The 15,897-nt window shown below is 37.3% G+C and overlaps 1 protein-coding gene across 1 annotated transcript in view; it reads right to left on the reverse strand.

Moving 5' to 3' along the window:
- MALRD1 (MAM and LDL receptor class A domain containing 1) overlaps nt 1–15,143 on the reverse strand; it is a 234,717-nt gene extending 219,574 nt beyond the window's left edge. Inside the window, exons 1-5 of the mRNA XM_066548719.1 lie at nt 14,981–15,143; nt 10,352–10,492; nt 6,278–6,372; nt 6,035–6,196; nt 1,977–2,070 (exon numbers count right to left, since the gene is read on the reverse strand). Of these exons, the coding sequence (XP_066404816.1) occupies nt 1,977–2,070; nt 6,035–6,196; nt 6,278–6,372; nt 10,352–10,492; nt 14,981–15,143 (655 nt within the window). The remainder of the gene's footprint in view (nt 1–1,976; nt 2,071–6,034; nt 6,197–6,277; nt 6,373–10,351; nt 10,493–14,980) is intronic.
- Nucleotides 15,144–15,897: the final 754 nt, after the last annotated feature.

The following is a 15,897-nucleotide window of genomic DNA, read 5'->3' on the forward strand; positions in this document are numbered from 1 at the left end:
TTTCTGTTTTTACAGCCAAAGTTTTTTTTCTGTAGCCCATACTCAAACGTATGACAAAGAGCTGTGGGGGTTTTGAGTGATAACAAACTAAGTGGCAGCTGTTGGGGAAATTACAAACTGTAGAATATCTTAAATTGCTATACTGATTATAGGGTTTTAATTACATTTTTTTTCAATGCATGAAGTTTAGTCTTTAGCAGAACTGGACAACAGACTGAAGTGGGGCAGTTTGGGAGACAGGGGAGAGATAGAAGGGAAGAACCTAAAGCATAATGAAATTACTTTTATATTTAAGAATCACAGTTTGCATCAAGAAACACCTGAAAGCACAAAAACTTGAGATATTTTATTCACAGCCCTAAAATCATAGCCATGCTAATGAATACAAATGTCCAGGTAATCTCTTTTGTGCATTTGTACTGGGAATAAAAATCATGAGGAATACATTTAAAATGCAAGTTTTAACTAGGGATTTCATGAAATTAAAGTGGTTTTCATTAAAAGTCTACTTTTCCAGACATTCCATAAGGACTAGAGGAAAAATTATTTCAAATTCAACCAACCATTAGTCTGACCTTTTGTTTTAATTATTGGAAAATGTTCAGTAGTAACATTTCTCTTTCAGGGAGAAAACTAAGATTTTTCGACCCTGTTTTTTGGCTGCTGTGAGCCATTTAGATGTCACCTAATGAAGTTGACTTCTCCTAATGAGGAAACACAGGATAAGAACTGGCTCTTATTAGAATATACCTGAGGCACTTAACAGTGCAGCAGCTCAATCTGTGAGGCACAGCATGGAGTTCAACAGCTGACATGTAAGGTAAGTTTAACACCTGGATTTATAAGATATGGTGAAAACATACACCAATTTCCTTTTTTTCCCTCTTCCATCTCTTTGAGACAGTGTTTCATCTCATACCTGAGTTTTTTGGTTTGATTTTTTTTTTTTGCTTTAGAAGAACTTTATTAAAAAACTCAATACATTTTTACAAACAGATCTCCCACAGCAACTGGTTAAACAAGTACATATGTAGAATTACAGAAATCTAAATATGCCTGCTGGCATCATTAAATTAGGGTTTGTATCTTGCTCTTAATGTGATCCGCTTGAAATTGCTTAGCACTCTAACAGATTGATACCCACATCTCTTTTCAATAGAATTTTCCTACAGGGAAATCTAGAGAGCATTATTTAGGAGTATGGTACACACAAAATCAACCATGTAACCTAGCTTAGTTTGTGTCAAACACTGCTTTTAATATCTCAAGTTAAATTTAAAGTCTAAACCCTCTGTGCCCATGCCAAGAATAAAAGAAAGAAAAAAACAAAGGAGGTGCTTTGAATCAGAGCTGCACTCACCTGAGGATGTGACAGAGGTGCCAGAGGGCAATACTCTTGTGTAACACAGAGCAGCAAGCAACTTAATTTATGCTAGGATGGGTAGCACTCCTTTTCCATGAAAATATGTACGGTTGAAAAGGGAAATAGGAAATGTTTTGCTGCAGAATCCTGACACGCAGGGATGGTCTGACTGCAGAGGTGACCAGCCTGACATTACAGCTCTTGGATGTAGCAGAGCAGAACAGCATAACCCCACTGCACAGCTGAGGATCAGGACCTCCTTGCATTTAGAAATACACGAGTGCCTTGGGAATCTTCCTAGTCAGCTCCAAAGCTTTGCCTGAGCTGGCTGAACACATCAATTCTTCAGCCAAAACCAGTAGATCTTTTTTACCCATTGAGCCCTACATTTATAATGTATCAGATTTATTAAAGTATTGTCTTTCTTTGCAATTGTGTTTACATGTGAAAAGACAGATGATTGTTTAGGGAAATGAAAATGAGCCAAATGAAAACACTTACAGAGTTAAAAAAGCCTTTGAATAGCAAAACAATTACATTGTCCTATCTCTTCTAATCCAAGGAAAAGATTAAATGTAAAATGACCTGACTCCTTAAAAACAGTTATTCTTACCATGTGCTATAGAACATCCTTCACTAAAGGTGATATCATCAATGGCAACACTTTCACCTTGTCTCTGGGTCTCCACCATCCCCGAAAAGATAACCTAAAGGGATTAACAGCAAATCAACAAGAAACAGAGTTTATCAGTGTCACAGACAAAATAAAAAAAACCCCGCAGTATATGCCAGTCAAGTCCATGGGGTATCTATTGGAAATATGAGAACTCTAATCACACATTTAACAATTTTGGAGGATTACCATCCTGGCTTTTTGACACATCTGTGGCTTTTTCACCTGAGCACAGATAGGTAGTCCAATCATCTAACTCAAGATTAAAGTAGAATTTAACAGGAAGGATCTGAAAACCACAGTAAAATGTCTTAAAATCTAAGCAAGGATCATGACAGTTAAAGAATAGAACACAAACGATTTTGTGTTTTGTCAAGCCAGAGACTGGAAATATGAACCATTATTCCACCAGAGACTGGAAATATGAACAATTTCTGGTTGATTTCAGAATTTCTCAAAAACCTGAAGAAAAGTCAGAGCAAAAAAAAACCATTATTCAGAAGCCTTTCATCACATTTTAGGAAAAAAAAATCTTGAGGAGTACTTGGTTGACAGCTATTCTGCTCCAATGTTACAACAATGGGATTTTGTTTTTTTCCCACCAAAGTCTTCTGTACACAAGAAGTTACAAATATTTTACTTTTCCATCTTAAGCACAGATTTCAATCCACATTTGTAAATGCACAGACTATTACACATTTTCGGCAGTGGTGTACAAGGGAACCGACTGATCAATAGCAATCCTTGGGAAAACACAACAAAAAACATACCAATCAAAACAACCCCACAAATCAATCTTATGAATAACGTTGCTTAAAATATTCCCTAGCCACATCTTGGGATGAAACAGTTCCAGGGTTTTCCAGAATCCTGGAGGCAGAATCTACCTAGAGGTACATTCTAGCTCTTATTAAGGAATTCACAATGTTAGCAATAATTTTTCAAGCAATACCTTGAGAGTTCAGCAACAATATTGTGCATAGTTTAACAGATTGATGCAGAAACCCCATAAATTACCAAGAACTGAGTTTTTTGCTGTGTAAGATGACACAACTTATCCAATGATATGACCATTGTGTTATAAATTGGAATTTTTTTGAGGGGTGTAATCTTTTGTCTTTTGTTTGCTTTACTGAACCTGCAGTTGGCTTGCACAAGAATGGCAGCCATACTACATTCAAAAATATGTTTATGCGAATGAAATGCTGCATCTTAGAAATTTGCTCATTTGATTTATTTCAGAAAACAGTATTTTGAATTCTTGAATTCTGCTGCAATGATATGTGCAGTTAATGTGTACTTTCATGACAATACCACAAGGACAAATAAGTTCCTAAAACAATATAATGCACTATTTTGTAATTAGAAACATCAGAAATAGTATTTAACATCAAGGATTTGACAGATATTTTACCTTTTCACAGTGATGTTTCATTATGAACTCAAAATTTATTAATTAATAACTTCATTTAAAATATATATCTACTTATAGCTTGCATTTGGGGTTTCATAGTCAGATTTTATTATATAGTGAGAAAAACTGATTTAGACAATCACTAAAGAGGGACTAGCTTACTTTGCTGGAGCAAAATCAGAGGCTGCTTCAAGATCATATTCCATCAGAGGACACAAATCTCTGTGAACCTGTTTCCTCAAAACTCATTAACAGTCGCTCAATTTCCCCACTTCCAGAAGATAATAACACTGGATGCCTCCAGACGCACTTGTGTTTAAAAAATATTATCCAGGCTTATCTGGTGCAGATACCCAGCTAACTTTCCCTAAGTTCATTCCAGTAATAACCAAAGTGACTCACACCCAAGTTTATTCCAGCAAGGAACCATTCAGTTTTCCTTCTCACACAAACTCTAGAGCTCTTTAAGCTCACAATCTGGTAACAAAAAAAGTCTTCGTGGCACTATTTGCTCATAGCTGCAATGATGTTTATCTATGCAATGTCTGTGAGCACCAGATCAGATGAACATTGCAGCTCCATTGGTGGCATGGAATGTGCAGAGGGATGCAGTGGGATCAAACATGAGCTGGGCTGGCTCCACAGAGCAGCCACAGGAGCAGATTGCAGCACAGCTGCAAAGCACAACGTACAACAGGAATCAAGCATAAAGACAGAAATAAACCGCAAACCTAGAATCCTTTTCTTTAATGAAGTCTAGGAGACAGATATTTGTCCTCAGTAAATCAGAGCAAAAGCAGCTTGGAGAGAATACCATGAAACAGTTCTCCAAAACTCAGCCAAAACAGACATACTGAGCTTTCTGCTTGTTCAGTAGTTTAAAAACGGGCAATCTCTGCATTTCAGAACTCCATAAAATGGAGATTTTTAAATGCCAAACTAAATTCTATATTCCATAAATATAATCCAGACTCTTAGTAGGAAGAGACATAACTGTTAAACAGTCAACATCAAAATGAGTGAAGAAAATAAGCAGTGGAGATTAAGAGGTAAATTTTAACTAAAATCTCACTTCAAATGTGTTTTTAAAATTTAAGAAAGTACTAAAGCACCCTATTCCAAAGTGATTTGTACATCCAAATAAAAATTCTTTGTCTCCCATCATTTTTTTTTCCCATAGAAACATTAATAATCACAATTTTATCTTGAAAAATGCTGCAGCTATCCCCGTTGGCTTGTCATATAAAACAAGTGCAAAAGGGCAAGTGAATTACATTCACTTGTATGACAGTGATATCTTGCAAGTTGTCACTGGAGCAAAATGTGCAAGCAGAAGAAAATTTGCTCAGCTTCAGACTCTAGGTTTTGTGAGGTTCTGAGCTGTGCTTCTTAAGTGAATTGTAATGATTACTGCATTAAGTTTGACACCAGCCTCTGGACTCTGCCCATCAGTTCACTTGATAGAGGCCAAAGGATAACCAGGTTTGCAAGCAATAATCTAATGAGGATTGGACCTAGCGATTCAGAGGAAGTAGATGCCATATTATATTAACCATTCCCAGACTAATTCAGCTTGCCAAGTAATACAAATGATGAAAAAATAAATCTAGAAGGAAGCCCTTCCAATACAACCTCAGATTGCTATACATACACTCTTATCAGGTAGGCAAGTTACTGATCAATAACAATGTTGATACTTATGTTGAGTTGGGTACAGGTATTTTGCAACATACCTTCTCAGAAGAGTTGAGCAGGCCAGTATTACTTCAAAAATCAGATTCTGTTGGATGCTTTAGTGCAATATGGGACCAAGTAATTACAGTACTCATTTGGTTTATGGAAACGAGGTTGTGCTGCCATGCCTTCAGGTTTGCATGCTAAGCAACTTCACAGTAACTGCTGTAGGAAAGGCCTCTCATTTTCTTCTCTGCTCCTCACTTTCTCTCCAGTATTATGCATAGCAGTGAGTGTACATCACCCACAATATTATAGCCCTAAGTTACATTTACTGTGCTAATGTTTTTTCTAAATGCACATGCAAAAACATTTAAATAGCCTATGACATTCGCATTGCTTTTCAGTAGCTTTGAGCAAAATTAAACCATTTGCATGTATTCTGTGACAAAGGCTCAAAGCTGCAATTAATAGTTAAGTACAGTGTCACCTGTGGTACCCCTATAAAACAGTATCTCATAGTAAAAAATGCAGTTTTCTATATGAATGAGACCTTGAGTTTGTCAGTCCAGTTAGACTGAGGCGAAGGGAATAGTGTACTGAAAGTTAGGATCACAAATATCTCACCTCTATGGGCTGGTAGATAATTTATGGCTCAATGAGATTGTTTTATTTAAGACACATGCACAGTTTATGCAAAGTTTGGTGTCAGTTTTAACACCATTAAGACTTAAGAACATTAAGTATTTGTTAATGCAAACTGTGATCTTCAAAATGGCTTTTTTTCTCATTTACCTCATGACAGTTCCTTCTTTTCAATTACAAAATATTTGATGCTGACCTATTAAAAAGACCCACCATTTATAAACCATTTAAGAAGTGTCCTTTAGAGTAACCTCAATTTACTAACCTCAAACTTTTCGGTGCTATTGATTGTGATGATATTTACGTTCCACTGATTTCGTAGCTCTCCTGAAACTTGCCAAATGTTTGTAACAGTATCTTCAGAGAGCTTTTGAAGCCCCACCATTAATGTTCTGCTCATTTGACTGACCCAATAATGGTATCTAATCTAGGAAAAAGAAGAGGGTCTGATTATTCTAGGGAAATACTATGGCAAACAGTGTAATACAAGGAATGTGCATCAAAATACCTGGCAAAGGTGTTCTTCATCAGTTGGAAGGAAAACACTTGTCCTTAAAGCTGCAGAAGAGGACTGCATTTCAGAGGACACTGAGAGGAAATAAGCTATTAAAAGGAATAAAAATAGAAAACTTAGAAGCCTGGAAAAAAAAACCCACAACAATAAAACAAGGAGAGCAATATGCACAGGTATAAATTCATAACTAAAAAGCCAACTGGAATTGTTTCCCCAGAAAAGATTAATAGCACTTGTAGTCATTGTGATCCAAGGTTTTTTCCATATTCAATATTGTCATGGTTTTGCTCCGTGTTCCAGCTAAAATTTTAAGCAGGATTCCAAAACATTTCATGTGGTGATGTCTTGAATACTCAGCATTTTGGGACAAAGTGAGACATAATCAGAAAGCTGAGCCAAAGACTTTAAGCTCCAATGACTGAGTACATAATCATAATATATTTCATGCCCAAATTTCCAACTGCTGTAAACAACAATACACATTTGTCATGACAGTTCAGGTCTTTGAGGAGGATGTGGAACACGGGAGAGAAGACTGCGGTGTTTTCATAGGTTTAAAACTGGTGGTGTCTGTGTTCTGACTGCTTGGAAAATTGCCTTGAGAGAAAGATGTGGCATCCTTGTATATTCCCAATATAAAAAGTTGTCTTAGTAATTTCAAAGCTACGATTAAAGACACCATTATTGTTCATTTACAAAACAAGTCCTTGTTTCACTTGAAAGTGTAACAGCTTTAGAGGAGTCAGTGAACTATAGTTTTTGCCATGCCCTTTGACTGATTGTGTCTCTTCCTGACAATATTGTTTCAGATCCTATGACAGATGGGAGGCAACCACCCTATTTCAGGATATCAAATACTGTAAGTCAAAATTTGGCCCTTCCTTAGCACAAAGATTTGAGAGATGTTAGATGCTAAGGATGCAAGATGAAAAAGAAAGAATAGAAAAATACTTGATCTATTTTTAATTATTTTTCTTCCTTTCTCCTCTCTTCCCCTTCCCAAACTCCAAACAATGCCAAGTAACTTGTCCTCTGACATTAACATGCTAATGAAAGGAGGAAGATGAATTTAGTAACCTTTTAGAAAAAAGGCCAAGCAGGACTTAAGGGATAAAAGTCCTAAAACTAAAGATTAATACATTCACCAAATAGCAGAGGATAGATCAAAACATCTAACTACTGCATTTACTAAACTACCCACCTTGACCTCTCATCCTTGTGTGGAACGGGAGAGCCCCTGATGAAGCTCCACCAGCCCAGCTCAGGGCTGGAGCCAGCTGAGCAATCCCCCGCAGAGGAGCATTTTGCAGCCTGCTACCAGGGCAATGACCATTCTGCCCCCAAGTTTTGGACCTTTCCTGACTGCTCAGGCAGCACTTTCAGAGCTGCCAGCTGCAAGGGTATTGCTCCTACCCACAACAGATGGCTTGGTGTCTCTGCAGAGCCCTGTCCCTGACTCCAATCTGTTCCATTAGATGTTAGTTTCCATGAAATTTTGAATTTTTTTCTTTTAGTTCTCTAAAGATGCATGTGTCTAAGAGTAAAAAAATTATTTTTCACCTGCCACTGGAATTTTCAGTTTTACACAGATAGGGAAGACATACTAATTTTAAGAAATTCTTTGAACAGTCATTTCACATTACACCTCGGCATGGAGAATAGTTTCATCTAGTAAAATCAGGTTGTGGGTTTTTTTGGGGCTCTTTTAAAGTGGTTGTCACTGTTTTGTTCAATTACTTTTTCAGTGAAAAAAAAAAAAAATCCACAAGAGACAGACCTAAGGAAATATTTTGGGTTCTAGTAAATGATTACACAAATCTTCAAAGAAGTTAAATTTACCAAGAGATCTTTGCTTTTCTGCTAATGTGTGTGTTTTATCCTGATGGCAGGAAGTCTTCCTTTTAACACTCTACTATAGAGCATATTCTGCTCAGTTGTCATGATAGAGAATCATTTCTGGCTTTTAAGCAGGAACCAACATAAAACTGATTACATAGTCTGTTGAGTCACCAGCAGCGGGAAAACTCCACTCACTGCCATAAGAAGATAAAGATTTCCTAGGCAATTAGAATCGCCCTTTAGAAAATGAAAGTGCAGTTTAGACATTCTCCCTGTAGAAAAACAGAAGCAAATAAATACAATGCATTTAAATCTCCTTACAATACAATTAAATCTCCTTAGCTATTCAGTTCGCCAATCTGAGTATGCAGCCTCTCAGAAAGCTGAATAGCTACAAGTATTTGAGCTTCCTGCTACCTGAATAAAATTACTTAGATTAACATGACCACTGCACAATTCAGACCTGGTAGATACAACAGTGACTGAAGGGCCAAAACAAGTAAATGTGAACAATACAGATGACTGAACAGTTTGCTTCATCTGCAACAAACAAACACTTCAGTTCAGGATTCTCAATCTTTTGCTGGCTTTGGCAGTCTGTACAAGTTAGATTTTCCCTTCCCCACCAGTTTTTATTGATTAGGATGTAGCAAACACCAGAAAGATGCACTAATAATGTGGTGTGTACCACATTACAATCATGCACAAATTCTAGAAACTTCAGCTATGGCAACACTGTTGCCTGGTGAACCTATTTTGATTCTAGCCAAGAATTTGCCACATTTGTATTCCATGGTACTTTGAGGGGTTTTTTAAATGTGTTTCTTAATGAGAAAAGACTTATTATTTTAAACTATTTCACAATTTGCACACTCGAGAAAAAGCTTTTGTTTATGAATAAGGTTTGGTAGCTGCTCACTTTTTTGTGCAACACTCGTTTAAATCAACACTTATTTAAGAGCAGCCTTATCTTTGGAAGCATAGTATTCACAGCAGGATGTGCTTCTGAGGTACACACAAGCAAAAACTGAAGTTACTAAATTCATATGTACATCACATATAAAAATTTCCTAATTGCAAAGTATCATGAGAATTGTCCATTGTGAAATGAGAATTTGCAGTAAAACCTAGAGTGGGGTTTTTAGTTGCTGTTATTTTCAATTTAAAAGATTTGAAATTCGGTTTCATTTTCATCTGCTGATTTCTAAGCAAGTTTTCCATACATTCCCCTTGAAACAGCCAATTTATACTCGTTGTTGTTGGGAACTTCTACCTGTCTGATGGCTCATGCAATGTGTAGGAGACGCTGCTTTAGAACAGTGCAGATTTCCACACTGCCAGATCAACATAGTTTGGGAACGGAGTGTAAAGCACCTGGGCTAATCACAACAACACCTGCATCCCACATAGGATTCTCTTGTACATGCTCCAAGGCATGCCCACCTTCAGGTGCTCACCACAAGGGCTTCCAAAGCACTGCTTGTGCCCAGGAGGGATGAGAGGGTGGGGTGGAAATGAAGGGAAAGAGAATAACAGAAAATAAGGAGAAGAGAAATAAACAGATAGTGTATTACAGTATGTATCACGGAAGGAAAAGCAGGGTTAATTTGGCCATAGGACAAGTATAAAGGGTATATTTTGTCTGAGGATAGAGAAAAGATATTACTTATTTGAGAGACACTCTTCAAGGTAAAGTAGAATTGTAAGAAGGTTTAGGAAGAAGCTGGCTCAAAAAGAGACTATCAAAGCTTATCCTGTCTCCAAATACCAAGTCCTCTTCTCTCCAAATATTTGGAGTATTAATATTAGCCACAGATGATAGATACACACACTCCAGGCATTTACCAGTCCAAGAAAACATGAAAATATGTCTCAATTTTTCTAAACTTTGCAGTCATCAAGACTGAATTTTTCACCTAATATCTCCAAAACAAGTAAAGAACACTCTGGTAGGTAAACACATCTTTTGAAACTGATGACTTTCTCCTCTATGATAACAAGAATTTCTTACTGAAATACTGTCTGTCTTTCTCCTCCCCTTTCCCCTTATTGTAATTGCAATCACCTTAAAGACACCTCAAAATCATCTCAAAAGACAAAAGAGCTCAGGAAACATGTAGCAGAATATAATTAAACAATCAAGAAATTAACAAAATTTAGTAAATTAAATAGAAAGCTACATAATATGTAAGAGTCCATGGTTTCCCTAAAGATCATGAGGAGTCTTACCACTCTCATTCCCATTGTGGTCAGAGTATGGTGGTCCCATCCCAGATCGACCATTTCTTCTTATCCAGCTGGACTGTAAATTGAATTCAGGAAAAACTTTGCATAGATTGGTTTCAAAATCACAGTTGTTCCAGGAGGAACCTGGATTGAAGCAAACAAACAAAAAACTGAAAGCCTAAAAATAGAAGCAAAGGGATATTTTTTCAGCATCACTTGCTGCTTAGTTGACATACAGAAGCACTCTGAACAGTGTTTCTGGAAAAAAAGTGAGAAACACCAGAATGTTTAAATCATGAACGAAGAGAAACAGTGCAGTGGAAGAGAGAACTGAGAAGGGACATTGGGAAAAAAGCCTCAAACAAACAACCAAGTCCTTCCTTCATGAAATGAAATCCAAACTCATCCATTTATATTTTATTACTATATGTTCTTTTCATTACAAATATGTGTGTAGTTACCTTTTTGTAGGAAAATCTCCAAGCTACTATAGTTTGTATGCAAAGATTTTTCTTAAAATACACTGCAGCTCTAAAGTGCAAAATTTTTCCAGAGTTCTTGCAGAAAAAACTAAGACTTAACACCAGGATGTAATAAGAGAGAAAGTTTGGGGGTTTTTTTATTCCACATCATTCAAAGAAGAGGCACAATGAATCCTCAGAATTGTATAGTGTCCCCATTTGCCTTTCCAATTTCTTATTTCTTCCAGTACATGTCACAGTGTGGTGAGGAAGGAGCATTTTCCCCCTTCCAGATTCCCCTGTAGAGCAGTGGATGTTGGAAAAGGGAGGCAGGACACCTTTCTGGCACCAAGCCCAGTTTGGTGTATGAGTTCATTCAGGCAGTTTGAGGTAGGTATGGGACCAGATCAATAACTGCTTACTGGGCTGGAGGGACAGGTGTTGGTTTTTCACAGGTGTCCAACAGCCCTTTATGTATCCGAGCAGAATGGAAGTGCTTGGATGTGCTTGACAGACTGGACAGCTCCATTCCTTGAAGTACTTCTTGTAGTGGTGAAAGGATTTAATTAAAAAAGAAGTCCAAGTAGATGCAGCTGTAAAGAACAAACTTATTGCAACTCCAGCCCAAGCAGAGTGGCCAGTACATGGCACTGGCTCCAGATTTTGTGTCCTGTGTGGAAACTTTCAGTTCCCTTGCTCTTTGTCTTACACAGCAGAGGAAGGTGGCCAAGATCCTGCCTTCTAATTGGGATTCTGGTGAGACACAGGAGCTACAATGCCTTCACACTCTCTCCCCAATTGGTTCCTGCTCCAGGCCGCTGCTGATGATTTTGGTCTAGCCTGTATTATCATAATTCATTGGTCATTTTAAATAAAGTTGCAACTGCAGCATTGATAATCACACTACAATGTTCAATTTCATGACTTTCATATTCATATCAGTTTACTGCAACAATTAATTACAAGTTTAGGGAAAAATAGAAATAATTCACACAAGCATTCCAGCCTCAAGTTAATGTGCAGATTGGCTGAGTCATCAACCAACTTTTTATTGCTGCTTTTATTCCTTAGATCTTTAAGTGGCTGAAAGGCATGTCAGAGGTTCAGCAAAAGCACTAACACTACTGAAGTGTATCTGCTTGACATTGCATGAAATGCACCAAATCACACTCAATATTTCTTCAAGAATTTTGTCATACCTGAAAAAAACAATTGCAAATTAATAAGCATGAAATGGCAAGAATTGTAGCATTTTAAATTTAAAAGAAATAATAACTCATTGTTTTCAAGATAATATTCATTTTCACAGAAAATATATCTTCAAAGCAAACCAAAGTAAATTTGCTGGAAGATAGATTTACAAAGGTAATGCCACTGCATAGAGAGGAAAAGTTCAGAAGGAAGAAATGTGTGGGATTTTTTAGATAATTTTTGCTGAGTTTCCTGTGAACAAAAAAAGAATTGAATATAATTTATAAGAAAAAATTCCAAGTCTCACAAGAACAGACTACAGTTAAAGGTTCTATTTCAAGTGTGCATGTGTATGAAATCTCAGTTTGGGATATTCTGGGACAAAAATATATCAGAGTATTTAGTTATCATTCATTTCCCAGCAAACATTTTGCAGTATGAAGACCAAATGAACAATAAAAACTGTAATTCCGATTTTTATATATTTTCAATGAGGAGTTTCCTTAAATCTGACCAAAGCCCAGGGAAAAGAGCAGGAACCTTTCACCAACATGACACCAGGACCTGAAATCTAAGCAGAAAAATAATTTTGCAATAATCCCAAAGCCTAAAAAGAGTGGCAGCAGGAAAAATCTTCAATTTGACTCCCTGATCTGTATTGTCATGTCTGACAGCTGATTTATCTCCTGAAGTAATCCAGAGCATTATCCAAGCAGTCCCAGCATGCAGCCTGTCCCTCAAAGCCTACTTCTACCCCTCTGGCTCATTCACATGAAATGCAAAATAATTTCATATTTAGGGTGTTTACAGAGACCATAGGCTCATGCTAGTATTTGGGGAAACCTTTAATTCTCTGCTTTCATATAAGCATTTGTCTATAGTTGCATTCCTCAAGAGACAAGTGTAAAAAGCGTCCATAAATGATAATGGAAGAATGCACTTCTTGTTCCATATTCTGCAGGGACAATAAAAAATGCTGCCTGGAGTAAACGCCCTTTCCAAAGAAACCAAGACCAAGCACAATGAGGATTTCATGGCTTTGCAGTGGAACTTAGCTTACCCACCTCTTGTGCCAGTGATAAAAATATATGCTAACCTGAGATGTCTTAGACATGTCAGGGAATTCAACAGGCATTTCAGCCATTGTCATGTAATACATTTTTGTACAGCGCAGGAAACTTCGAAAAATGCACTGATATCCAATACAGTCCTAATAATGTCGTATTTGCAGAGAAATAAAAAGCAAGTATCCTAGAGCTGATTTTAGACTCCTGCTCCAAACAGACCTCTGCATCCTATTTGGATATGACAGGGAGTCCTAGAAGAGGAAGAAAATCTTTATGGGGTTGGACACACAATTGTAATTTGAAGAACCTAGATTTAAGTTACTGCTCTTTCTCACAGATTTCAGGTGAATTCAGTGACTGCTAAAATGCACTAATTAGCAGGTTTCAGTGTGGACAGATAGATACAGGCTCATCTAAAGACCATCTGTTTTATACTTAAAGTGAAATTTTAAAATCCCAACAAAGATGGTAGCTTCCTTTGTTGTGTAGTGAGTAGGAGAACTTAGATAAGCTTTCTAGTTAGAATTAAAATATTTGATAAATCCAAGCTCTTCTTTGGACTCAGAACAAAAATCCTAAAGGAGAAGGACTACCTTACACATCTGTCCTGGTTTCAGCTAGGGAAGAGTTAATTTCTCCTCAGCAGCTGTTACAGTGGATTCAGAATGACAGTGATAACAGCTGATGTTTCAGTTTTTTGCTAAGTCATAGATATCCTATGGCAAGGACTTATTTTTCCCCTTTGTCACATGCTCTGCCAGTGAGGAGTTTGCAGGGCTGGCTCAGCTGATCAGAGCCTGGTGCTTATAACACCAAGGCTCCAGGTACGGTCTGCATGTGGGCCATGCACTTCAGTGTTGGACTCAGGGATCCTTGTGGGTCCCTTCCAACTCAAAATATTCTGAAAAACAATAAAAGAAAACCACCAAAACTGGGGCAAGGGGGAGCATAGCTGGGAAGGGTCATACCCACTATATAAAATGGGGGAGTTAGCTGGAAGCACAGCTGATCTGGGATCAGGAAGGGGAGGTTTGGCACCAGTCAGCGAGTAGAGAGCAAATTGTATTGTACAATAATTGTATTTTTTCCTTTTTGTTATCATTATTATTTACCATTATTACCCCTACCACTGTTTTATTTTACTTAATTTTATTTTCAATTAATAAAGTCTTATCTCAACACACAAGTTTTACTACACTTCTCCTCCCTATTCCAGCACAAGCAAGCGACTGTGTGATGTTTCATCTCCAGATGGGCTTAAAAACATGACATGAAATTATTTTCAGCAGCATTTTGTAGTATAGTATTCCAGAAATACTAGAATTCTGATTCAAAACTACTCTTAGAATAGCAGTTAAAATTCACTCTCACCACTTAGATCAATTCCTTACAGCAAATAGCACCAATTGTATTTGTAACCAAAGCATGAGACAAAGATTAAGCTAGGATAATCAGTTGCTAATCCGTTCATGAATTCAAGGAAATTTCCACCCTTGTCTAGACAAAAAAAAAAAGTTGCAGCTTATACCTTGGTCTAGGTATTTTATATTAAATCTGAATTCCACCAAACAAGTTTCCCACAAATTAAGGAAAAAAGTATTACTAGCTGAATCTTCATTGAATTTGGATGAGGAAACACTTGTTTTGCAATGTAATATCCATATGAAGACTCATGAGAGTCTTGCACTTCACAAATGTTGAAAAAGAAGGAAAGCATGAAAAACCAAACTGAAGCTAGAATAAACTTTTCTTTAGAAAATGAAGAGGGTAAAAAAAAACAAAAAAAAAGAATTCCCAAACATTTTTCAACATAAGAACATGACCCCAAATTCCTTCTTCTGTCACATTCAGTTACCAAACTGTATCAAACTCTGCCTGTAGGGGAACAAATCTGCTAAGCCCACCAGACTCACCTTGCTTCTCATCCCTGCTGTCCCCACAGCAGCTGGTGGAGATGCACACTTCTCCAGGTGCAGCAGAAAAGCCATGCCCACGCTGGCACCCACCTGCTGTGGATGACTGGGTGTCCACTGGAGCAAAGCAATACAGCACACAGATGTACAGGAGTCTGTTCATGAGCTGTGCTACTACCCAAGCCTTCACTTGGAAAATAATCACCGAAACTGCCTAGTACTGGTCATGAAGTGCCTTTTTCCAAGCTGTGTTTACACCCATCTCTCTGGAAGATGCTTTTAGAACCTGTTTCTTAATCTGCAGCTTACAGGAAATCACTGCTTCTGCAAAGCAGTGACTTTCAACCTGGTGTGTCTTAGGATAATATTTAACTGAATACAACATTTTATGAGTAAAAAATATTGGCACATGCTATGAAAGTCAACTGTATATCATTAACTTACCGATTGGATTTATTGCTCAATGGCTTGAAAGTATTTTAGATAAGAAAACAACAGGAAAACGGGGTAGAATTACTAAATGACCAACATCCACAAAGATCTCTATTTGCTCAGAAGGAGTTGACAAATGTTAACAAAATTTATGAAAAGTTTGTATATCCAATGCAAAAAAACAGTTGAGAAGTTCAAATTTCAATCAATTTTGCATCAAAGGGATTGCAAATCAGCACACTGACTTCTGTCCTTGTAGGAAGATGTTTCAGTCATACTTTTCACAGTGTTTTAATATTTCACCAAATCAGTGGTTCTGGCCACACCTTTAGACCAACATCATTGGTCTAAAGAACCTTCAAATTTCAAGAACCTTCAAATGGAGGAGGGGGGACTTGGAGATCCAAACAATCAAAAGAGCCAACCTTGTGAGAGAATATTGAATCAACTTTTTTTCATTCAGCCTGGCATCACATGAAATCAGG

This window comes from Molothrus aeneus, chromosome 1 (assembly GCF_037042795.1).
Source record: "Molothrus aeneus isolate 106 chromosome 1, BPBGC_Maene_1.0, whole genome shotgun sequence".
NCBI lineage: Eukaryota > Metazoa > Chordata > Aves > Passeriformes > Icteridae > Molothrus > Molothrus aeneus.